Here is a 26,396-nt window from a genome sequence, read left to right as displayed (position 1 = left end):
CGGCTCGGTCCATGGCTACACGTCGCCAACCACGCAGTCTACGGAGGGTCCGCAACCCAAGTAACAATCCTGTGACCGTTGGGTTTTATATGAATTTTAATAAGGTTTTATTGTGTGAATAATTAAAGCCTATTGTTTGAACATATACATAAACAATGCTATAGAACAAAGGTTTTCTATCACTCTTGAGATATCCATAAAACTCTTATAAAACATGTTTTAAAACTGAACTTTTTGTTAACTTTGAAGATTTAAAAATAGTTTTATTATTGCTTTCAAATGCGTCATAAAACCAGTTTGGGTTACTGCTTTAAAACTACTCAACGTGACTGGATCTATTCGCCATGTTGAATTTGGAAAGCAGTGTTGCTGTATAACTTATACGTGAATCATGCAATAAGACGCATAATGAGGTTAGCATTAATATCGACATAATGTGAGTGCCATGTGTTTCTGATTTCTCATTTCCCAAATTTAAAAACATAGCTTAAAAGGGACAGGTAAAAAATCCCCTGGTCATAAGAATCTCCGGTGTTATCCAATAACACCAATAAAAGTTTGTCAAAAACAATTCGATTTCTGTCAATAGTAATTATGTTCTTTGAGAAGGGTTATTTGAAAATTATTGAACTGTAACTCTTATGTTAGTTTTGATTTTGATGTGGGAAATGAGACACATAAATATGAAATGCTGTTAAATATATGCACTTAATTGGATTGCGGCTTTTCATGAAAATCCGTTGCGATGAAGAATCATTTTATTTCACGATGATTTCGAGTTTCAGGTTTTTAAAAAAGTGAAGGAGGAAATAATGTTTACATTTTCCTCATGCACATGTACTCCTGGTTAAAGAATTTGGCCCTGTATACACATATTTGTTTCCTACGAATTACACCAAAAATACGAAAGTGTGATATTCCATATATTCGTAGTTCACTAATTTCAGGAAATTACTAGCATTTGTAGATTTTTTATACGGATCCGCATATCCGCCGTGAGCTTTTATTTCCACCGATTTGGCATCTTTACCCGTAGGATGAAAAAGTGCTTCCCGCCTCTGCCACTAGGCTGCATGTTATCGAACCTAAGGCCATCTGTTGCAGGGAAGTGTAATCATGACAAAGTTTTATAACAAGTTTAAAACGGTCATGAAGTAACCAAGGAGAATTATTAAGGTTATCACAAAAGCCATTGAGCTATTTATCGCCAGATTTTTTGTTTTCATAAAAAGGAATGTCGCCATGTTGAAACAATGATCAACGTCATAGCCGTGATTAAAAAAATACATCAAATACGATCAAAAAGACTATTCATTAGAGGAATAGAATTATTTCTGATGTTTTTTGATAGAACCACGGTTACTTTATTACAAACTATTTAAAATTGAAATATTTTGAGTAGTTTGGAAAATTATTTAATTTTCTATTTTCATGTGATAATTTGATAATTTCGAGGCGCGTTGATTTTAAGCTTCTACAAACTCAATATTCACAATAAATTTGGTTGCGCATGTCATTCTGTTGTATGAACTACCTAAATAATGCTTCATTTTCAACATCAACCATAAGTAGAATCAGAAGCATTATTTTTCACACATCACCTTTACATAGGGAACATTGTTATCTAGTGAAAATGAAAACAAAGGCAATGGAATGACAATAAATATAATCCATAATATGAAATTTAAACAGTTTTATTGTTACTCTTATGATGGTCATGACAACCTCTTATAGAGTACCAACAAATTCAATACAATGTTTTATTGTTGTTTTATTACTACTCTTAATACGGTTTTAAAAACTTCTTCTAGATTGGTCCATTAGGCCGGAAGGCTATCTTAATGATGTTATAAAGAGGTTTTGGTGGAGTTATTAGTTTTATTAGCAGCTGGTCATGAAAACCTCTTATAGAGTATGATAAATCTTAAAATGTTACTTGGGAAGTCATCTTCCACCTGATCGATCCACCTTGCCCGCTGCGCACCTCGCCTTCTTGTGCCCGTCGGATCGTTGTCGAGAACCATTTTCACCGGGTTACTGTCCGACATTCTGGCTACGTGCCCGGCCCACCGCAGTCGTCCGATTTGCGCAGTGTGAACGAGCAGCTGATGCAACTCGTGGTTCATTCGCCTCCTCCACGTACCGTCCGCCATCTGCACCCCCCATAGATGGTACGCAGCTCTTTCCTTCCGAACTCCAAGTGCGCGTTGGTCCTCCACGAGCATCGTCCAGGTCTCGTGTCCGTAGAGGACTACCAGTCTAATGAGCGTTTTGTAGATTGTCAGTTTGGTACGGCGGCGAACTCTATTCGATCGGAGCGTCTTGCGGAGTCCAAAGTACGTACGATTTCCAGCCACTATGCGTCTCCGAATTTCTCTGCTGGTGTCATTTTCGGCAGTCACCAGTGAGCCCAAGTACACAAATTCTTCTACCACCTCGATTTCGTCACCACCGATGCAAACTCGCGGTGGGTGGCTCACATTGTCTTCTCTTGAACCTCTGCCTATCATGTACTTCGTCTTCGACGTGTTGATGACTAGTCCGATCCACTTACTTCCCTCTTCAGTCTGATGTAGGCTTCCTCCATCTTCTCAAAGTTACGTGCCATAATATCTGTGTCGTCAGCGAAGCCAAATAGCAGGACGGACTTATTGAAAATTGTACCACTCGTGTTAATCCCTGCTCTTTGTATTACCCCTTCCAATCCGATGTTGAATAGCAGACACGAAAGACCATCACCTTGCCATAACCCTCTGCGGGTTTCGAAGGGACTCGAGAATGCTTCTGAAACTCGAACTACGCACATCACCCGATCCATCGTCGCTTTGATCAACCGTGTCAGTTTATCCGGAAAACCGTGTTCGTGCATTAGCTGCCATAGCTGGTCCCGATCGATTGTATCATATGCGGCTTTGAAGTTGATGAATAGATGATGTGTGGGCACGTTGTATTCGCGGCATTTGGCAGTACTTGGCGAATGGCGAACACCTAGTCCGTGGTGGAGCGTTCGCCCATAAAACCCGCCTGGTACTGCCCCACGAACTCCCTTGCAGTTGGTGCTAGTCGACGGCATAAAATTTGGGAGAGTACCTTGTAGGCGGCGTTCAGCAATGTGATTGCGCGGTAGTTGCTACAATCCAGCTTATCGCCCTTTTTATAGATGGGACACACGACACCTTCCATCCACTCCTGCGGCAGAACCTCATCCTCCCAAACCTTGGTAATCACCCAGTGCAGCGCTCTAGCCAGTGCCTCACCACCGTGTTTAAATAGCTCTCCTGGTAGTTGGTCAACCCCAGAGGCTTTGTTGTTCTTCAGCCGGCCAATCTTCTCTTGGATTTCCTGGAGATTCGGAGCCGGTAAGATTATGTCCTGCGCGCGTTCTCCCAGGTCCATCACCATACCGCCATCTTCGTCTGCCACATCGCCATTTAGGAGTTCTTCGTAGTGCTGCCGCCACCTTTGGATCACCTCACGCTCGTTCGTAAGAAGGTTCCCGTTTATGTCCTTGCACATATCAGGCTATGGCACGTGGCCCTTACGTGAACGGTTTAACTTCTAATAGAACTTTCGTGTGTTATTAGGGCGGTACAGTTGTTCCGTCTCTTCACGGTCTCGATCTTCCTGCTGGCGCTTTTTACTCCGGAAAATCGAGTTTTTTCTGTTCCGCGCCTGCTTGTATCGTGCCTCGTTCGCCCTCGTGTGGTGTTGCAGCAATCTCGCCCATGCTGCATTCTTCTCTTCCACTAACTGCTCACATTCGCCGTCATACCAGTCGTTTCTCTGATCCGGGGGCACCGTGCCAAGTGCAGCGGTTGCGGTGCTACCAATGGCGGATCGAATATCTCTCCAGCCATCTTCAAGAGACGCTGCGCCTAGCTGCTCTTCCGTTGGGAGTGCCACTTCCAGCTGCTGCGCGTATTCTTGAACTAGTCTAGCGTCTTGTAGCCGCCCAATGTTAAGCCGCGGCGTCCGACTTCGACGCGTGTTGTACACCGTCGAGTGTTTTGAGCGCAGGCATACTGCAACGAGGTAGTGGTCGGATTCAATATTCGCACTGCGGTAAGTGCGGACGTTCGTGATGTCGGAGAAGAATTTACCGTCGATTAGAACGTGGTCGTTTTTTTTTTCGTTTCTTGGTTAAATGATCTCCATGTGGCCTTGTGGATATTTTTGCGGGGAAAGAAGGTGCTTCGGACTACCATTCCGCGGGAGGCTGCGAAGTTTATGCATCGTTGGCCGTTGTCATTCGATACGGTGTGCAGACTATCCGGTCCGATGACCGGTCTATACATTTCCTCCCTTCCTACCTGTGCGTTCATGTCACCAATGACGATTTTGACGTCCCGCAGTGGGCATCCATCGTATGTCTGCTCCAGCTGTGCGTAGAACGCTTCTTTCTCGTCGTCGGGTCTTCCTTCGTGTTCCCAGCTCGTTGGTGGTGCCACAGCTTTGGTAGAAGGTAGCCGCTCGATGCCCGCTTTTCCACACTCTCTGTCCTGTCCAGCAAATCTCCTGCAGCGCTACGACGTCGAAGTTGCGGGGATGTAATTCATCGTAAATCATCCTGTCGCAACCTGCGAAACCTAGCGACTTGCAATTCCATGTTCCAAGCTTCCAATCGTGATCCTGTATTCGTCGCCTAGGTCTTTGCCGATTATATCGAGTCGCATTATCTCTTATATTGTTCGTAATGATTGGTTTTCAAGGCGGCTTATTGGGCCTGCGCAAACCCTGACAACGTGCAGCTTCCAATATTGCATCGAAAGACACGTTGTCGAAAGCACCCTCAATATCTAAGAACGCACCCAAGCATGATTGCTTTTGAGCAAATGCTTTTTCGATGTCGTAGACAACCTTGTATAGAAGAGTCACGGTGGACTTTCCAGATTGGTAAGCATGTTGATGTTTGCCAAACAGTCCTCACGAACGTGATGATCGATAATGCGTTCTAAGCATTTCAGAAGAAATGAGGTCAGACTTATGGGTCTAAAACTCTTTGCTTCTTCATACGGAGCACGTCCTCCTTTTGGGATAAACTTTACAGTGACATCCCGCCAGGATATGGGAATATACCCAGTAGCAAAACTGCATACTAAAAGTTTTTTCAAAACATATTTGATATGCTCATAACCCTTCTGAAGAAGAACGGGATTGATCCCATCTTCCCCTGGAGATTTGTAAGGAACAAAACTATTTAGAGCCCATTGAATCGATTAAGTAGTTATGATTCTACGAGCCTGAGCCCAAGACCCATAACTACATGAAAAGACATCAGGAACATCCGAAGATGCTATATCGACACATCCAGGGAAGTGTGTATCAAATAAGTGCTCTAACGCTTCTTCGTCATGCAACAAACTCCTGTGACGTCCCTACGTCTATGGAGCGGACGTCCTTACGTCCTTAACCGGCTAACCTCGTTCTCTTCTCTCTCAGGGTCGCGTATGACCTGCTTAGGGGACACACAAATCCAAAACCGAGGTGGACAACCACAAAGCAAACTAATTCCCATGCAAGGCTAGTATGTCAAGAATGAAAGAGACAATCGTACATTTTACTTTTTTTATTCTAATTCATTTTATGGTTAGTATTGGTTTAGTATCGGTGCGGCCGTTTGTGGAAGAAGGTGAGGATCATACCTTTGGTGGTCGACAGGAGGTCGACGAGCGAGGGGAGAGGGTGGGTTCTACTCATGACTGGTTCGCTGGTGGTTCCTCGCCAGCATGCGGACGGCCGGTGGCACTTAACAGGTGTGGGTCGGTGTCAGGCTTGATACACTTCGCAATGGTTCGGCGGTGATGATTGCTTGCCGGGCGGTGGTGATTGCTTGCCGGGCGGCGGGAGCCGCGACCTCTTAGGATGGTTGGGCACTGTTGGGCTCGAATCACACGTGGCAATGGCGGTTCGAAGCTGATAGTTCCTTACCGGATGACAGAAAGCTGGTTCCAACTTCGCTTGGCTGTGTTGGGCTCGAAGCACACTTCGCAATGGCAGTTCGACGGTGGTGGTTCCTTGCCGGGTGGCGGGAGCCGCGATCACTTAGGGGCTTTGCTTGATCCTTCTAAGCTTGAATCACACTCTACGACGGTGGATCAACGGTGTCAGGGCAGCGGGAAGCGGTAACCACTTGGCTTGAAACTGCTGGGTTCGAATTGCACTGGCAATAGCGATACGAAGATGGTGGTTCCTTGCCGGGAGGCGGAAGCCGCGACCACTTGGAAAGCTGGCTTGAAACTTTTGGACCTGTGTCACACTTTACGACGGCGGATCACCGGTGGAAAGTCGGTACTACTTAGCTTGACACCAGGAGATCACGGTTCCGTTCAGAGGCGACATGCGGTTAATTCCTTCTTCACTCGATTTTCTTTCGGACCCCGTTTTATTCGCGTCCGATCGCTTTGACTGATACCATCCGAAACCTCGTATTTTCTCTTCCTCCTTTTCATCCCTTTTTTCTCCCTCTTTTCGCTCCGGATCTTGCGATGACGTTTTCTACTTCGCCCTCTTAGGGGTGATTCGCTTAGCGTTAGTGGGTACACGGTTAAGGGGGAATAACCGGTCATCTACCAAATTATTCCACATTTTGGGTACTGCATGCTGCATCTCACAAAAATATAATCTTGTTAGTTTTTTTTTGTCTCGTATTTATTTAAACAAACTTTAAGGCAGTTAGTCGGCTTATTGTTGTCGTATTCGGTAATAGTCAGAAGAAGTGTAGTCGCCATTTGGCTTGCGAATTTCGCCAACTTGGAAATCCTTGAATCTCGCAAGAATTTTATTCAATCGACTGGCTTCACCCAAATTGGAAACATTTGCAACATTTTTCCAGCCGAATCGTTCAGCAGATCGTAGAGCCTTCTTGTAAGCTTTGCGAGCCAACTTGAAAGAATCCGTTCCTGCTGAATGGCGTCTGTTCTAACTCCTTCTACACTGCTTCCTGAGCTTAGCCAAATCGGAATTCTACCACGGGGTTCCTCTTGAGGTTTTCACAGAACGCAAGGGGCAAGCTTCTTCAAAAGCTTCCACGATATGCAACGTTGTAGTATCAACGGCATCATCCAAGTCGGTAGGAGTTTCAATGGATGGTAGATATCCATGAAATTTTGTCGAGAGCAACTCTGTATAGAGATCCCAGTTGGTTGAACGGGGATTTCTAAAACGCAAGGTCTGCGAAGAAACATTCAACTGATCAAAATAGATGTAGCGATGGTCAGATATGGATTCCTCATCTGACACATGCCAAATCGTCAACTCGTGACTGATTCTATTGGAGCAGAGAATTATGTCTAATACTTCTGCTCTATTTGATACCATAAAGGTTGGGCAATTGCCTATGTTAAGTAAACCAAGTTCGGTACTACTTAAGTATTCCATCAAGCTGGAGCCTCTCAGATTGATATCCGAGCTACCCCAGATGCAGATGATGATGTGATGAGCATTAGCATCACTACCGACAATAAGCGGAAGGCCTTTTGACGTGCAATAACTGACAACTTGTTTGAAAGCATTCGTAGGGGATGGTTCATCATGTGGTAAATAAACCGAACAATAGACGTATTTCCTGACGGGGGATCCACCAGTTGCATCAATTGTGACAGCACATACATCTCTGGTTGTTAGTTCAGAGATAAGTGTAGCAACGATAGCGTTGTTAACAAGTACACATGCATGCGGAATTCGCCATTTCATTACTGAAAGCAGCAAAAACCGGGTTCACTAGGTTACCTAGGTAGAAGCTGCCCTTGCGAAAATAGGGTTCCTGCACCAAAGCCACTTGGGATTTGCCATTTTGCATAAGTCTACAAAGATTAATCGTTGCTGTTCTATTGTGCTGAAGATTGATTTGAGCTATCCTAACTGTAGCCATTGCGAATTACGATAATACACTCCACAACTTCAACATTTATGTGAACAGCAATGATGAAACCAAGTCGGTATCGTATCAAGAACGTCAAAGACGAAACACAGAGTACACTGTGAAAAACGCATAAAGCGAATCCATATAGGTGACAATTAGATGAAAAACTAAATAAAAACATACTCATAATCCCAACCTTATTTAACCTCAAGTTGAGATTGAATAGCGCAATAAGGGCTCAATACTGTGAAGGGTGCCCTGGTGCTTCACAGGCTCCGTTAGTGGTTAGGTTCTTTTTAGACCCCCCTAACCATTCATTCATAGGCACGGTAAGCATAAAGCCGCATCACACCAAGAATTAGGGGTCACCTGTATGGTGGACATTTACCACTGGAACAGGAAATCCGTAGCGTTATTCTTAGCCAGACAACCGGCTGCCGACACCACACGGCTATCTAGGCTGTTCGTGGAGAGAAGTTGACATTGACTTTACGTCAACTCTCAATGTGGCCGAACAGCCAACAAAGCGAGAGCCCGTCAACGAAGCCGGCTTGATAACTTCCAACGAACTCATTCACTAATGGTGACAGACGTCGGAAGATGATCTGGGATTTCACTTTGTAGGCGGTATTAAGGATGGTGATCGTTCGAAAGTTCTCACACTACAGCCTGTCGCCTTTCTTGTAGATGGGGCATATAACCCCTTCCTTCCACTCCTCCGGTAGCTGTTCAGTTTCCCAGATTCTGACTATCAGTTCGTGCAGGCAAGTGGCTAGCTTTTCCGGCCCATCTTGATTAGCTTAGCTCTGATACCATCCTTACCAGTTGCTTTGTTGGTCTTTAGCTGTTGGATGGCATCCTTAACTTCCCTCTAGGTTGGTGCTGGTTGGCTTCGATCGTCCGCTGAACTGACGTAGTCATCTCCTCCGCTGCCTTGACTTTTACTGCCTATACTCTCAGCGCCATTCAAGTGACATCGGAGTGAACATTTGTATGCAGGGGTTTTTGGGCCCGCGGACGGTTCTTAAAGCGGTTTGAGACTCCTCCCTCTCTGGAAGAGGGAGGGGGGGTCCATACAAGTGAAACACAAAATTCCTCATAATTAGAGAGCTAATCAAGCAAATGGAATTAAATTCGGCATGTGAACGTTCTTGAAGGCAAAAAAAACGTTTACTGGTAAAATCCTAAATGTAAAATCCACCAGTTACATGAAGCAGTAATATTATGTGATCCATCCAACAGCAAATCTTTCCGTTTTCCTACGCCGCAAGCATATTTACCAGGAAATCTGAATTGTCCAACATTTCGTTTTTGTAGACCATCCCGGAGACCCCCATCTGTAGTTCGATCACCTGATCGTACGCGATGGGTGGTAGTGGAGTTCGCCTAGCGGCGGCTGCTCTGTTGCTATCGGCGACGATAGCAACGGTTCAGTCGGAACTCACGCCACCGTACTTCAATCTTGCCGAGGGTCGCAAGATCAGTGCATCGGCCACTTGCGGTGTGGACACCGATGGTCCCGAGCTGTACTGCAAACTGGTCGGAGCCAACACCGAAAACGAACAGCAGAACCATTTCCAGTACCAGGTTATCCAGGGACAGGTGAGATATTTCGTTGAAATATTTTTTAAATGCTTGCATGGTTATGAAATGTGATCTTATGAGGCGGTCCACTTAGAAATAGTTCAACTTCGAGTATTCGTTTCAACCGTTTTCACTCCCTTATCGGTAACTGTTGCGTCGATGAGCGACAGGAAACGAGCATAGTTCACGTCTCATATTCCGTTGACCGACTGATAACGCTATCGTCGCATATTTCATTGAGTTTTTTTTTGTTGCTTGCTCTATTCCCTCTACGCATAGGTTTGTGACTTTTGTGATCTTAGCATCCCGGACAAGACGCACCCTGCCGAATATGCCATTGATGGAACGGAAAACTGGTGGCAAAGCCCACCGCTATCGCGAGGCATGAAGTACAACGAGGTCAACTTGACCATTGACTTTGGACAGGTTCGTATGGACGGAACTTTTCCTATAGCAGAAGCACATGCCTAGATTATTGTATCATGATTTTTTCTCTATGCTTTTTGACAATTTGTAAAATACAGTACGGCGAATCGATACTAGAAAAACTGATGAAGTAACTTCTCACTTTTACCACATGAGCACCGTTGTGTAAGCACACAATGCAATATGATCTAATGCTTCATCAGCAACTAAATTTAAACACACAAGTTCATATTGATAGAACGGAGCTACAATTAGAAGTCTCCGGCATCTACTACCCACATTTGCTCATTACACGTCGCCTATATTAATCTCAATTGTGCGGATCATAAAACTGCATATCTGCATCATTACATTACGCCTTTTTTCCTATATAGGAATTCCACGTAGCGTACTTGTTCATCCGTATGGGCAATTCTCCCCGTCCCGGACTGTGGACACTGGAAAAGTCGATGGATTACGGTAGCACGTGGCAACCGTGGCAGCATTTTTCCGATTCGCCCGCCGATTGCGAAACCTATTTCGGACGTGACAGCCTGCGACCGATCATGCACGATAACGATGTGATCTGTACGACCGAATACTCGAAGATTGTTCCACTGGAGAATGGTGAGGTGAGTAAATGAGCGGTTGAGCAATGAGTGTTTTGCGCCTGACGGGTAGGCAACTATGCGAGAAAATGTGGTGAATTTTGTGGTTCACATGGTGTAAAATCGAAACAAGGTTCAAATCTCTAAAAGGCAAAACACCATCAGATTTTTTATGGAGCAACGCACCATGCGGCCGCTTTTATTTATTTGGGTATGAAAATGCGTGCAAACATTTGAGGGTGAATTAAAAACAGAAATATAAAAATTCAAAAACTTAAGAAATTTAAAAAAAAATAAAAATTTAAAAATTTAAAAATTTAAAAATTTAAAAATTTAAAAATTTAAAAATTTAAAAATTTAAAAATTTAAAAATTTAAAAATTTAAAAATTTAAAAATTTAAAAATTTAAAAATTTAAAAGTTTAAAAATTTAGAAATTTAAAATATTAAAAATTTAAAAATTAAAATTTAAAATTTAAAAATTTAAAATTTAAAAATTTAAAAATTTAAAAATTTAAGAATTTAAAATTTAAAAATTTAAAATTTAAAATTTAAAGATTTGAAAATTTAAAATTAAAAATTTAAAAATTTAAAATCAAAAATAATTTAAAAATTTAAAATTTAAAAATTTAAAATTTAAAAATTTAAAATTTAAAATTTAAAATTTAAAATTTAAAATTTAAAATTTAAAGTTTTAAAATTTAAAAATTTAAAAATTTAAAGATCTAAAAATTAAAAAATTTGAAAATTTAAAATTAAAAAATTAAAAAATTTAAAAATTTAAAAATTTAAAAAATTAAAAATTTAAAAATTTAAAAAATTTAAAATTAAAAAATTTAAAAATTTAAAAATTTAAAAATTTAAAAATTTAAAATTTAAGAATTTAAAATTTAAAATTTAAAATTTTAAAATTTAAAATTTATAAATTTAAAAATTTAAAATTTGAAATTAAAAAATTTAAAATTTAAAGATTTAAAATTTAAAATTTAAAATTTAAAAATTTAAAATTTAAAAATTGAAAAATTTGAAAATTTAAAAATTAAAAATAAAAAGTTTAAAAATTAAAAATTTAAAGATTAAAAAATTAAAAAATTTGAAAATTTAAAAATTTAAAAATTTATGAATTTAAAAATTTAAAAAATTAAAAATTTAAGAATTTAAAAATTTAAAATTTAAAAATTTAATAAGTTAAAAATTTAAGAATTTAATGATTTAAAAATTTAGGAATTTAAAAGCTTGAAACTTTAATAATTTGGAAACTTAAAAATTTAAAAATTCAAAAATTTTAAAATTTAAAGGTTTAAAATTTAAAATTTAAAATTAGAAAATTAAAATTTGAAAATTTAAATTTAAAATTTAAAAATTTAAAATTTAAAATTTAAAAATTTAAAATTTAAAATTTAAAAATTTAAAATTTAAAAATTTAAAAATTTAAAATTTAAAATTTAAAAAATTTAAAATTTAAAAATTTAAAATTTAAAAATTTAAAAATTTAAAACTTAAAATTTAAAACTTAAAATTTAAAAATTTAAAATTTAAATTAAAATTTAAATTTCAAAACTTAAAATTTAAAAACTTAAAAATTTAAATTTAAAATTTAAAATTTAAAATTTAAAATTTAAAAATTTAAAATTTAAAAATTTAAAAATTTAAAATTTAAAAATTTAAAATTTAAAAATTTAAAAATTTAAAATTTAAAATTTAAAATTTAAAATTTGAAAATTTAAAATTTAAAATTTAAAAATTAAAAAATTTAAAATTTTAAAAATCTAAAAATCTAAAAATTTAAAATTTTAAAATTTTAAAAATCTAAAAATATTAAAATCTAAAATTTTAAAAATTAAAAACTTAAAAATTTGAAATTGAAAAATTAAAAAATTTAAAATTTTAAAAATTTAAAAATTTAAAAATTTTAACATTTGAAAATTTAAAATTTTAAATTTAAAATTTAAAAATTTAAAAATTTAAAAATTTAAAAATTTAAAAATTTTAAAATTTTAAAATTTAAAAACTTAAAAATTTAAAAATTTAAAAATTTAAAAATTTAATAATTTAAAAATTTAAAAATTTGAAAATTTTTAATTTAAAAATTTAAAAATTTAAAAATTTGAAGGTTTAAAAATTTAAAAATTTAAAAATTTAAAAATTTAATAATTTAAAATTTTAAAAATTTGAAGGTTTAAAAATTTAAAAATTTGAAATTAAAAAATTTTAAAAATTTAAAAATTTAAAAACTTTAAGATTTAAAAATTAAAAAAATTTGAAATTTAAAAATTTAAAAATTTAAAAATTTAAAAATTTAAAAATTTAAAAATTTAAAAATTTAAAAATTTAAAAATTTAAAAATTTAAAAATTTAAAAATTTAAAAATTTGAAGCTTTAAAAATTTAAAAATTTAAAAATTTAATAATTTAAAATTTTAAAAATTTGAAGGTTTAAAAATTTAAAAATTGGAAAATAAAAAATTTAAAAAATTTAAAAATTTAAAAATTTAAAAATTTTAAGATTTAAAAATTAAAAAAATTTGAAATTTAAAAATTTAAAAATTTAAAAATTTAAAAATTTAAAAATTTAAAAATTTGAAAATTTAAAAATTATAAATTTAAAAACTCAAAAATTTAAAAATTTAAAATTTAAAAATTCAAAAATTTAAAAATTTCAAAATTTAAAATTTAAAATTTAAAATTTAAAAATTTAAAAAATTTAAAAATTTAAAATTTAAAAAAATTTAAAAATTTAAAAATTTAAAAATTTAAAAATTTAAAAATTTAAAAATTTAAAAATTTAAAAATTTAAAAATTCAAAAATTTAAAATTGATTGATTTAAAATTAGGAATTTGAAAGAATTTAAAAGAGATTTAAAGATAAAAGAATTGAAATATTCAAATTTAAGGATTATTTTTTTAAATTTATGACTTTTAAAACATAAAATTAAACAAATTAAATATTTTTGAATCTATAGATTTTTGAAATTTTACATTTTTGTTAGTTCAATTTTTCAAATCTTTGAGAATACATTTTTTTAATTTTTAAATCTCCAAATTTTCAAATATTTAAACTTTAAAGTATTCGTGTTTTAAAATTTTTAGTTTTTGATCCTCCAAATTTTTTTTTTCATGTTCTTAATTTTTATATTTTTGTATTTATATTTCTTAACTTATTTTTTTTTAACAATGGAATATTTTAATTTTTGAATTCTGTAGTTTAAAAAAACCTAATATTTGTTTTATTTTTTAATGAAATATTGTATTACAAATTGGTCATAGATCCCAGTGATGCTGTTGAACAACCGCCCTTCGGCCAACAACTATTTCAACTCGACTGCACTCCAGGAGTGGACCCGTGCCACTAACGTACGAATTCGGTTGCTGCGTACAAAGAACCTTTTGGGTCATCTGATGTCCGTCGCACGTCAGGATCCTACCGTTACAAGAAGAGTAAGTTGGAAGAATACTGAATTGGTTTTCGAATTTATTTGTTTGATTCTACATTTTTTGCCCGCAGTACTTCTACTCGATCAAGGATATCTCGATCGGAGGTCGTTGTATGTGTAACGGTCACGCCAATACTTGCAATGTCTTGGATCATCGTTCGCCGACCCGAATTTTGGCATGTCAGTGTCAGCACAATACGTGCGGTATTCAATGCGCAGATTGTTGCCCGGGATTCGAGCAGAAGAAGTGGCGTCAGAACACGAACGCCCGACCATTCCAGTGTGAACGTAAGAATTGAATTTTGAGTTATTTTTTACTGATTCTAATATTTAGGTTAATGAATTCCAGCCTGCAACTGTCACGGCCATGCGAATGAATGTGTCTACTCGGAAGAAATTGACGAGAAGCAACTCTCGTTGGACATCCACGGCAACTACGAAGGAGGTGGCGTCTGTCAGAATTGTCAGGACAACACCGAAGGTATCAACTGTAACAAGTGTAAGAGCAAGTTTTATCGCCCGTACGGAAAGCATTGGAACGAAACGGACGTTTGCCACCGTAAGTACAGACGACCAGGCTATTAGGTTGAAGTTCTGCATTGATTAACTTTCCGGTTGGTTCTACAGCCTGTAACTGCGACCACTTCTTCTCCACCGGTAATTGCGAGGAGGAAACCGGTCGTTGTGAGTGCCGTCCGGAGTTCAACCCACCGAATTGTGATTCCTGCTCGTATGGGCACTTTGGATACCCGAATTGTCGACCTTGCGAGTGTAACTTGAACGGAACCATTGGATACCACTGCGAAGCCGTCAATGGAGAGTGCCCGTGCAAGCCAAACTTTGGAGGTGCCCATTGCAAACAGTGCGCCAACGGATACTATGACTTCCCGGATTGTGAACGTAAGTTGAAGAAACGATGACATACTCATAAAGGATCAGAACGATGTCTAACCCAACAAACATTGGAGACGAGTAATGCGCTTTTAAGTACAGTCAAAAATTGTCTTCTTCGGTTAAAAAACTAGTTTATTCAGGTTAAAGTGTTTGTTGGGAAGACACTCTGGAGTTGGGATTTTTAATATCTAGGAAACCTCTCGAGGCTTTGTAAGCTTCACACAAACGTTGCCTCAATTGAATACGTACCTTATCAGAGATTGGATATCGCCATTTAGTGTAAAACCCTTCTAGAAATGTTAAGTTCTGCTGAATAATTGATGCATTGTTCGTTTTTTCCGTAGCTTGTGGTTGCAACGAAGTAGGATCGGTTAGTGATGTATGCGACTTTGGATCTGGACAGTGTCAGTGTAAACCGAACTTCGCCGGACAACATTGCGAAAAATGCAAGGCTGGATTCTACAATTACCCATCTTGTTCATGTAAGAGAGTTGCTTATCCAAACAGAAACATCAGGTTAATAATCACTTTACTCTACAGATTGTAACTGCGACAACCGTGGAACATTGGACGAGGTTTGCGACGCAAGTAATGGGCAGTGTCTGTGTCGCGAGGGCTATGGAGGACCTCGGTGTGACCAGTGTATTCCCGGATACTATAACTACCCGGATTGTGTCCCATGCAACTGTTCTGGAGCAGGAAGTGTATCTACCGTTTGTGATATTACTGGAAAGTGTTCATGTCTACCGAACTTTTCCGGAAGACAGTGTACTATGTGTCTTCCAGGGTATTATCAATATCCGGAATGTTTGCCATGTAATTGCGATTTCCATGGATCTATTGGTTTATCTTGTAACAATGAAGGACAATGTCAATGTGCGTATAACTTCGACGGAAAGACTTGTAACCAGTGTAAAGAGAGTTTCTACAACTTCCCCTCTTGTGAAGAATGTAACTGCGATCCAGCTGGGGTTATTGCTAAGTTTGCTGGATGCGGATCGGTTCCGGCCGGAGAACTTTGTCAATGCAAGGAGAGAGTTCATGGCAGAATTTGCGATAAATGTAGACCGTTGTATTGGAATTTGAATGCCAGTAATCCACACGGGTGTGAGGACTGTGAGTGTTTCATCGACGGAACAATTGGTGCTTTGGACACGTGTGACACTAAATCTGGTCAATGCGCTTGCAAACCTTCGGTGACAGGTCGTCAGTGTTCGGAATGTAAGGATGGAACATTTGACCTATTCGGTGCCAGTTTGTTCGGATGCAAGGATTGTGGTTGCGATATTGGTGGTTCCGCAAATAACGTCTGTAACAAGGAAACGGGTCAATGCAAATGTCACCCCAGGATTACCGGCCGAACTTGTACCTATCCACTGACAACTCATTATTTCCCGACATTGTACCAGTTCCAATACGAGTATGAAGACGGATACACCCCATCAGGAGCTCAAGTCCGATACCAATTTCATGAGGACGTTTTCCCAGAATTCAGTAAACGAGGCTACGCAGTATTTTCCGCCTTACAAAACGAGGTCATCAATGAAGTTGTGATTCATAAATCGTCCGTATATCGCCTAGTTATTCGCTTCAAAAATCCCACCTCAGAACCAGTAGTTGCTCAGATTTTGATTACTCCGGATAACCCCACGGAACTTGAACAGAAGGCTAAAGTTCTTTTCAAACCAACTACATATCCCGAATTCGTTACAGTATCCGGAGCTAAAGGAGAAATCCCCTCTCCAGTTGTGTTGGATCCAGGTCGGTACACTATCGACATCAAAACCGACAAGAACGTCTTTCTCGACTATTTTGTACTCCTTCCTGCTGCATACTACGAGGCTTCAATTTTGACCAAAAAGATTGAGAACCCTTGCGAGTTCACCGACTTGGAGTTATGCCGCCACTTCAAGTATCCCAATGTTATTGAATTCAATCCTCAAGTGGAAGCTCATATTGTGGAAGGCGATGATTCGTTCAAACCAGGAGAGTACTTCAAAGACTATGAACATCTGGACGTCATCAAGGAAGAAAACCTGCCTCTACTAACCGTCGATCAGAATGAGCTAAGCTATGCACTGGATGTTCCGCGACCAGGCCGTTACGTTCTCGTTGTGGACTACATCACGAATCGCAACTATCCGGAAATCTCTGTACTTCAGATCAATCAAATCGGAGACTCGGAACAAGATGGTACAGTCACCGCATATCCTTGCACATATACAACGGTTTGCCGTCAACCGGTGATCGATAAGGAATCCCGCGAAAAGGTATTCTACATTGATCCAAACAACCGCAAGCCCATTACCGTTTCCAGCCAAGAACCTAACAGTGCAGTAGCTATCAAATCTGTTACCGCTATTCCCTATGAAGAATGGTCCACTGACTACATCAGTCCCAACCCGGTTTGCATCATGGAGAAGGGTAAATGTGTAGTAACTACCTACCGCACTGCTCCGGACTCGAAGAAGATTGAGTTTGAATCAGACAACGATAACCGCATTGCCGAAACCAATCCCCGCGATCTTTCGGACAACTCCACCAAATTGATTTATCTGGACTCGGATGAGCCTGCCCTGAATGTCAAAACTAAGGTTTTGCATCCCGACCGTTATGTGATCATCGTGAAGTTCTACCAACCGAATCATCCGGCTTTCAACGTTCAGTACCGAATCGAGACCGAGCGACAAAATTACGATGGTAAACTACCGCTGAGGCATTGTCCCGCTAATTCGGGCTGTCGTGAGGTGCTGAAACATGAAACAGGTTACATCTGGTTTGATTTGGAGGATACGTTTGACTTCACACTGTTGAGTACTGCTACGAAGGGAGTTTGGCTGGATTACATTCTGTTGGTCCCGGCTGATCAATTCCACGAAGATCTTCTGGAAGAGGAAACCTACGACCAAACTAAGGATTTCATCCAGAAATGCGGTCAGGATCATTTCCACATTCAACTAAATGCAAGTGATTTCTGCAAGGAAGCGGTATTTTCGTTGACGGCGGACTACAACACTGGAGCCCTGCCTTGTAATTGTGATTACTACGGATCGAACAGTTTTGAGTGTGAGCAATTCGGAGGCCAATGTCAGTGCAAACCGTACATTATCGGACGTCAATGCGAAGCCTGTAAGACTGGTTACTACGGATTCCCTGATTGTAAGCCCTGTGATTGTCCTTCAACGGCACTTTGCCAGAAGGACACCGGAGAGTGTATTTGTCCGGATCGGGTGACCGGTGAAAAATGCGATCAATGTATGCCTTATACGTTCGGTTACGATCAAATTATTGGCTGCGAGGAATGCAACTGCCATCCATTGGGCGTGGACAACAACAATCTTCAGTGCGATTTGGAGAGCGGCGTGTGCAACTGTAAGTCTAATGTGGTTGGACGATCGTGTGACCATTGTCAGTTTGGTTTCTTCAATTTCCCGTATTGTGAACCTTGCAAGTGCGATATCCGAGGCACCACCTTCGAGATCTGCGATCAGAATGACGAAACGTGTTTCTGTAAGAAGAATGTCCACGGAAGGGAGTGTAATCAGTGTGTGGATGGAACCTACAACTTGCAAGCTTCCAATCCCGAGGGTTGCACCAAGTGCTTCTGCTTCGGACATACTTCCGTGTGTGAGACGGCCTTCCTTAGACCATTCAATGTCAGTATGATGAAGGATGTATCATTGAACACAATTAAATTGTCAGGTGTGAAACCGCAAATATCCCCTTGGATTGTGCACGGTGAAATTATGATCAACGAAACAACTGCTGAAGTGGCTTTAAGTGACGTAGACAACGAAGAACTTCTGTCCGGCTTAGCTTACTTTGGAATGTTAGATCACCTGCTGGACTTGAACAGTCATATCACTGCCTACGGTGGATATCTAACATATAAAATCTTCTACACTAATGGTTTATTTGGTTCGTCGCTAATTGGTCCTGACATCGTCCTGGAAGGTAAGAACATGATCGTAACGCATCAAAGTATTGAACAGCCAGCGTCAAATACGTTGTTCAATGGGCGAGTTCAAATGGTGGAGACAAATTTCCAAACTGCTCTGGGAGGTTCCGTATCCCGCGAACAATTTATGGTGCTCTTGAGAGATCTTAAGGCCATCTATGTCCGTGCCTCATATTGGGAGAACGGTCTGTCAACGGTTATTTCGGATGTGAGTTTGACGATGGCGCATGACGATCCTGGAAATTACGACATGTATGAGGAACTATCTGTAGAACGGTGCTCATGTCCTCCTGGATACACCGGATTGTCTTGCGAAGACTGCGCCCCAGGATACTACCGTGACCCAGAAGGACCGTATGGAGGCTACTGCATCCCCTGTCAGTGCAACGGGCATGCTGAAACTTGCGATTGTAACACGGGTATCTGTAGCGAATGTCAACACTACACTACAGGCGAGCACTGCGAGATGTGCGTCGAAGGATACTATGGCAATGCCACTCGTGGTTCTCCGAATGATTGCATGATATGCGCCTGTCCGCTCCCAATTGATTCGAACAATTTTGCTACCACTTGTGAAGTTTCCGAAGACGGCTATGAAATCTTCTGCGAATGTAAACCCGGCTATACGGGAGAAAAGTGTCAAAGTTGTGCTCCTGGATTCTTCGGTCAGCCGGAAGTGGAAGGCGAAGTTTGCAGACCATGTGATTGTTCCGGAAACATCAACCCTGAAGAACCTGGTTCATGTGATTCTGTATCTGGTGAATGTTTGCTATGTTTGAACAATACGTTCGGACGAGCCTGCAATCTTTGTGCACCTGGGTTCTACGGAGACGCTATAAATCTGAAAGACTGCCAGAGCTGTATTTGCGATTCTGTAGGAACTGAACATTGTGACAATTTCATAGGAACTTGTAACTGCTTCCCGAACGTGATCGGTGAAAAGTGCGATCGCTGCGAAGACGATCACTATGGGTTTGAGTCCGGCCGTGGCTGTTCAGCGTGTGATTGTGGAGTCGCATCGAATAGCACCCAATGCGATGACCATACTGGAAAATGTGCCTGCAAACCTGGTGTCACGGGGAGACAATGCGATCGTTGCGAGCCTGGCTACTGGAACTACACCGAGGATGGATGTCTGCCGTGTTCTTGTAATACCGATTACTCCAGAGGCTTGGGATGTAACGCTCAGACAGGACAGTGCGAATGTTTGTCTGGAGTTGTTGGAGAGAAGTGTGACTCCTGCCCGTACCGTTGGGTATTGATTCCTGACACCGGATGCCAAGAGTGTGATGGATGTCACCATGCTTTGTTGGACGTGACAGATGAGCTGAAGAAAACTATCGACCCGGTATTACAAGACATTGAAACAGTTGCTGATGACTATTACACCTCACAGAAGTTGAAATACTTTGACGATTTGGTGGATGAAATCGAACCGGCTGTCCGCAAACTGGATCCACATGGAGTCAATCTGAATCCATCCAGACATCAAGTGGAATCGTTGGAAATGGACGTTAAGAATCTTGATCGTCGCATCCAATATGCTGATCAAAACGTGAATGACCTCTCTTCTAAGAGCGATAACCTTTTGAAAGGATCTTCGGATATTTTGGATTCCTGCCGATTTGTGAACATCAATACTCGCAATACAATCTCGGAAGTGGAGAAATTGGCTGAAAATTTGGGCAAGTCGGAAGTTCATAAACTGGAGCAAGCTCATGCAGAAGCTCTCAATTATCTTCAACTAATCAAGCATTATTCCACCACTCCTGCTGGCCTTAATGTTCAACTGGGAAATGCCACAGATTTGCTGGCAAAGGTAGAAGAATTTTCACTCCCCGTTCAAAGCCAACAGGAAAGACTCAACGATCTCATGTACAGCATTGGAAAGTTTGATGTGAAGCTAGAGGATTTGTATAACTGGAGCCTGAAAATCGAGGAAGAAAGTCGTGCCACAGCCAATTTGAATAACAAAAATAATGGTGCGTTGGATTCGAAGTTTGAAACTGTTGACGCTCAGCACAAGGAGGCAAAGGACAACATCGAGAATGCAAAGAAACTTTTGGACGATTCTGCCAAGATCAGCCTTGATATCTACACAACCCACACAGAGTTGGACAATACCAATTCAGAGCTGAAGCAGCTCAACAGCAAGGTAGATAAGGAGTTACCCGAAAACGATAGAGAATATCAGGAACTTGTCCCACAGATAGATAAGGCTAAGGACTATGCCACAGAATTGAAGGATGAAGCGTCTCGATTAACGGCCGATTATTCCAATGTTACGGCCAATTCAGAGACGGCGTTGAAGGCTGCCACTGCGTACTCCAAAATTGCTGATGCAGTCAACGGAGCCAAACTGAATGCAGATCAAGCAGACCTATTAGCCCAGAATGCAACGGATTTGACGAAAGGAGTCGATGAGCGTGCCGGAGAGTCAGACAGTGATTCACGCGACCTGCTCAATGATGCTACCAAGTCCCTGCTCTCTCTGCAGTCTGATTTGGAACCTCACATCAATAAGTCCGTCGCAACAGTAGACCATATCAAGAAGTCCAATCAGGACAGTGATGATGTTTTATACTCGATCAATCAGTCTCTCGATGGCATTCCGGAAGAATCTCACACGCATAGCTGGGAGAATGCCCGAGACCAGGCTATTGAAGCCCAAGAAGATTCACACAATGCTATCAAAATACTTGATCCAATCATAACCGAACTACCAAGAAGTTCGTATCTGGCTGAACAACTTCCGAAGGAAATCGATCGGACAAATAAAAGCATTCAGTTGGCTGCAAGTCAGATCGATCAGTACAAAAACATGATCCCGAAGGTGTCAATGATGGTAGATGAAGTGGAACAGAAGCAAGACATGATCGATTCGATGGTCAGTGACATTGGCGATCGTTTGGAATCACTGAAGAAACAAATCGCCAGTGCGAGATCCATGGCCAACAGCATCAAGTATGGTATGACGTTCCATCCGAACACAACTTTGGAAGTGAAGCCTCCGGAAGTTCTGTCCCAGATGGCTTCAAACTCAACCGTATCGGCTTACTTCAGAACAAACAAACCGGAAGGTTTCCTCTTATATCTAGGTAACGAGGTGAAGCCGGATGCAAAGAAGAGTTCACGAGATGATTACATGGCCCTGGAAATTGAGAATGGTTATCCTGTGCTGTCGATCGACCTGGGTAACGACCCGGAGAAGGTAATCAATCCGAAATATGTTGCGGATGGAAAATGGTATCAGGCCATTATTGACAGAAGCGGAAACGATGTGAAACTGACGATCCGCGAGGAACTGGAGAATGGCACAGAAATGATTCATCCTAAAGAGCAGACTCTACCAGGTGCTTACAATGTGTTCAACGTTGATCAAAACAGTAAGCTCTTCGTTGGAGGTTATCCACCGGAGTATAATATGCCTAACGATGTGAAGTCAGGTGGTTTTGATGGAGACCTTCAAGAGTTACAGATTGGTGGCGAACACGTCGGATTGTGGAACTTTGAGCAAGCGCAGAACATTCAAGGTGGAAAAGACAGAGATAAGCTGATAGATGAGGACAAACCAACTACAGGATTCCGATTTGGTGGCAACGGATACGTGATGGTGGACGCCAAATCGTATTCATTCAAGCATCGGTCACACATCCAGTTCCGGTTTAAGGCAACTCAAGATTCGCAGGATGGCTTACTCTTCTACGCTGGCAGAAATCGACACTTTATTTCAATCGAGATGAAGGATGGACGAATTGTGTTCCAGTTTAAGCTTGGTCAACACGCGGAGATTGTTACAATCGGTTCTGGTCACGGCTTTAATGACGATGCTTGGCATTCTGTTTCGGCAGAACGGGATGGCGCTATTGGCAAGCTAACAGTAGACGGAAATGTTGTTTACCAGGAGTCATCCAGCGTTCAGGCGGATAGAAATGTAGAACCGTTGAAGATATCCGAATCTATGTTCTTCGGAGGATACCCAGGCAAGATCAATCACTCGGAAGTGACAACAAAAGGCTTCGATGGTTGTATCGACGATGTTTATATCCTGGGAACTAAGGTGGATTTGAGCATCAATCAGAAGGCTTTGGATATACGTCCAGGATGTCCAATGAAATTCTCATCGCTGTTGTCCTTCCCGCCGCATCAGTTTGGATACGTTAGCCAACCGGGAGTTGCATCAGCCAACGGTCTTCAAGTCAACATCAAGTTCAAGACACGCCAGGCTCATGGAGTATTGTTCTACACAGCGAACGACGACCAAAGCGCTACATTCGGATTGGCTCTGGAGGATGGCGCGTTGGTGCTGAGAAGTTCTAAGAAGGAGATTCACACAAGAAACAAACGTTACGATGATGGTGAATGGCATGCAGTAACCGCAACCCAAGAGAACTACCGTTGGTCATTGATCGTTGATGACAGCGATCCATTTGTCTCCGATGAAGAACCTCCAGTATTGGATATCGTAAGTGGAGAGATTTACTTCGGAGGTCTGCCAAAGAATTTTGTTACACCTAGAGACGCTATCGCTACTTCGGCATACTTCTGGGGATGCATTCGAGATGTGACCGTCAACGGACAGATAGTGAACTTTGCAAACCTGAAGGACAAGAAATCCGCAGTTCTTGATCAATGCTCAAAGGCTATCTTTGCTGTCGGTCCAAGTGAGGTGCCTCTCTATTATCCTGATGGTGGAAGTGAGCCAGTAGTGTTCACATCCAGGTTTGACCCAGATGAACGGAAACCGGAAGATAGAGAAAACGAAATTGTTGCTGAAACTACAGATACTTGGGAAGATAAGGAAGAACTGCCAGAAGTACCTGCCACAACTACGACTCCAGTAACTACAACGACAACAACCACGACCACAACCACAACCACTAAACGACCCCGACCACCACCTGAAAAACCAGAGCCCACTTGTAAGCTCCCGATTGTTCCCGATCAGGACGTCGACTTTGATGCCGGGTATCGTTTCGGAACTGGTCCATTCAGTCATATTGAGTTCAACGAAATTCCGCAGAAGATCAAGAAACAATACGAATTTTCGCTTTCCTTTAAAACGGAATTCTCCGAAGGAGTACTCTTCTATGCTGCAGATTCTCGCCATACAGACTTCATCGCTCTGTACTTGCGTGAAGGAAAAGTTTTCCACTCATTCAACTGTGGCTCCGGATCGGCCAATATTAGCTCAGAGCGGAGATATGACGATAATGAATGGCACACCGTCCACTTCTCACGTTTCCACAACAAGGGCAAACTGGTCGTCGACAGCGAAGATGAAGTTCATGGGGAATCTGCTGGAAATACTCGAACCATGCAGGTTCAGGCGCCATTCTTCATCGGAGGTGTCTCTGGAGGCGAGCATTACGAGGATGTTGCGCTCAATCTGAAGATCGATAAGAACATTTTAGAACGTGATCAATTTGTTGGATGTATTATGGACATTCAGGCTTTCAACAGGCCTCTTGGAACACCATCCAACATTACGCAAACCATTCCGTGCTCGACGCAAATCGAGACCGGCATGTTCTTCGGCAAGGGCGGCGGTTTTGTGAAGCTAAGAGAAAAGTTCAAGGTAGGAACAGAACTAACCGTCAGCATGGATATTAAACCACGTGCAACGACTGGGTTGCTGATGTCTGTGCACGGAAAGCGTGCATTCTTCGTGTTGGAGCTGATTAATGGCAACATCAGCTTGACGGTTAACAATGGTGATGAACCGTTTACCGCCATGTACATCCCAGATCCTAGTGAAAATCTGTGCGATGGCCAATGGCGCACAATTACGGCGATAAAGTCGTTCTACGTTATAACCATCAAGGTTAATGACGTTAGCTCGAACCCGGCGATAGGAGATGCTCGTTCTGGCTCGACGGACACCACTCGGCCACTGTTCCTTGGCGGACATCCTCACCTTCAGAGGGTAAGTTCAATGATGCCTACTTGTAATCTGAAGCGTATGAAACACCTTTTTTTTTCTCAATTTCAGATTCGAGGTCTTTCAGTACGTGAGCCATACCAGGGTTGCATCCGAAATGTGGTGATTCGCAACCAGCAAGAACAGATAACACCAAAAATGACGGTTGGAAATGTGCAAACCGGAGTTTGCCCAGTTATATAAGAGAATTCTGTTTATTGAAATCTGCACTGCCATGCTACCAGCCAAATGATAACCGGACTCACTGCATGTTTATAATGGATTTATGATTTTTGGACGACGATATGACGATGGAATAGGTTTATCATTGTTAGATGAAGTTACGATACTCTCAGATAGTAGCATATTTTGTAAATCACATTCAGAATGCTCAAATTGATAAAACAGTCTCAAGGCATTAATCGTCAATATTTGAAAATAGCAGCTCAAGATTTTTTAAACTTTTTAAAACAAAACATTTTAAAATAAAAAATATATCCAAAAATATTTGATTGGTTAAGTCCATAACATTTGATGAAACCACAGTACAGAATGATGTATTTCAAGAAAACAAAAAGAAAAAAGAAAAAAAATCATGGTACTGTTTTATGAATTGGTAGCATAAAATGGCGTTCTGTGCGACTGGAGAATGGTGAAGAGGAACATCAACATGTGACTATATTGTATCTTCGCAACAATCTACTGCTGATAACCTTATACTAATGACACACTGGTGGTATTCGTACCATGGTACAAGTTGTACCACTAGTGTGTCACCTTGTACCATGCTGGTACAACGTGGAAAACCATGGTACAATATGTACTAGGGTATATAACCGTGGTACTTGTACCACCAATGTGTCTTTAGTATTAGTCTTAATTGGTAAGAAACAGATGAGAACCAATCTTATTTTCTAATCTTCTACTACCGTGATGTGCCCTAATTTCGCGCACGCCCTAACTTCGTGCATTATAAAATCATTTATTTTTTTCAATTTTTAGGTACCAGTCAAAATTAAAAAATCTGGAGGATTACAAAATATCATTATTGTTGAATGCTTTTACCGGAAAAATTTGAAAAACAAACTTGGTTTAGTACACCAAATAAAATTATTTCAATTTAATCCTCCCATCGACCGCCATATTTGCTTGTGCTTAGCACAGCGACGAAGAACATGACCCAAGTAAACAATTGATTTTACTGTACAAAACTGACTACTTTTTGGAAATACTTGTATCCATTATGCTCTGTTGGATATGTTTATTCGTCATTACTATTGAAAAGTGTAAAATTTTATGTATTTTGTGTTTATTTAGACTTTCGCTTTGTGAGCGAAATTAGGTATATGAGAGTAATTATGGTGCCTAATTTCGTTTATTGTTGTTGCGTAGTTTCATTTGCAACATTCTAATGAAACAAAAACAATATAATACACAGGACAGTTTTCCACTGAATAGAACCCGAAGAGTTCATTCCCATACGCTTTTTATCTAATTTTCAGGCGGATAACCACCGACATCGACTAATGTTGACTTGAAAAATCTTATAGATCAGTGCCTGCAATTGCTACCTAATCCGATGTGTAAAATGATGCTAAAATGTGCGATGTGTAAAATGATGCTAAACTTAAGATAAAACTACAGCAGCTTTTTCGATAATGTATATAACATTGAAGATGTCTTGAATAAAACACATATTTGAAGATGTCCTATGTAAGAGATAGCGGAATTTAA

At 40.1% G+C, this 26,396-nt stretch overlaps 1 protein-coding gene across 4 annotated transcripts in view; it reads left to right on the top strand.

The window, feature by feature from the left end:
• LOC134211479 (laminin subunit alpha) overlaps positions 1–25,169 on the top strand; it is a 31,605-nt gene extending 6,436 nt beyond the window's left edge. For 2 of the 4 annotated variants that reach the window (XM_062688367.1, XM_062688364.1), the window contains exons 2-11: positions 9,179–9,463; positions 9,725–9,871; positions 10,246–10,482; positions 13,724–13,894; positions 13,962–14,178; positions 14,240–14,449; positions 14,518–14,790; positions 15,129–15,266; positions 15,325–24,668; positions 24,735–25,169. In XM_062688367.1, coding sequence (XP_062544351.1) covers positions 9,227–9,463; positions 9,725–9,871; positions 10,246–10,482; positions 13,724–13,894; positions 13,962–14,178; positions 14,240–14,449; positions 14,518–14,790; positions 15,129–15,266; positions 15,325–24,668; positions 24,735–24,866 — 11,106 coding nt within the window. In that variant the 5' untranslated portion in view covers positions 9,179–9,226 and the 3' untranslated portion in view covers positions 24,867–25,169. Of the gene's footprint in view, positions 1–9,144; positions 9,464–9,724; positions 9,872–10,245; positions 10,483–13,723; positions 13,895–13,961; positions 14,179–14,239; positions 14,450–14,517; positions 14,791–15,128; positions 15,267–15,324; positions 24,669–24,734 lie in introns of all 4 variants that reach the window. The other 2 variants (XM_062688366.1, XM_062688365.1) reach the window with 2 other exon arrangements.
• The last annotated feature ends 1,227 nt before the right edge of the window (positions 25,170–26,396 follow it).

This window comes from Armigeres subalbatus, chromosome 2, assembly GCF_024139115.2.
Source record: "Armigeres subalbatus isolate Guangzhou_Male chromosome 2, GZ_Asu_2, whole genome shotgun sequence".
NCBI lineage: Eukaryota > Metazoa > Arthropoda > Insecta > Diptera > Culicidae > Armigeres > Armigeres subalbatus.
Note: the sequence above shows the minus strand (reverse complement) of the source record. Positions and strands in the feature narration are given on the sequence as shown.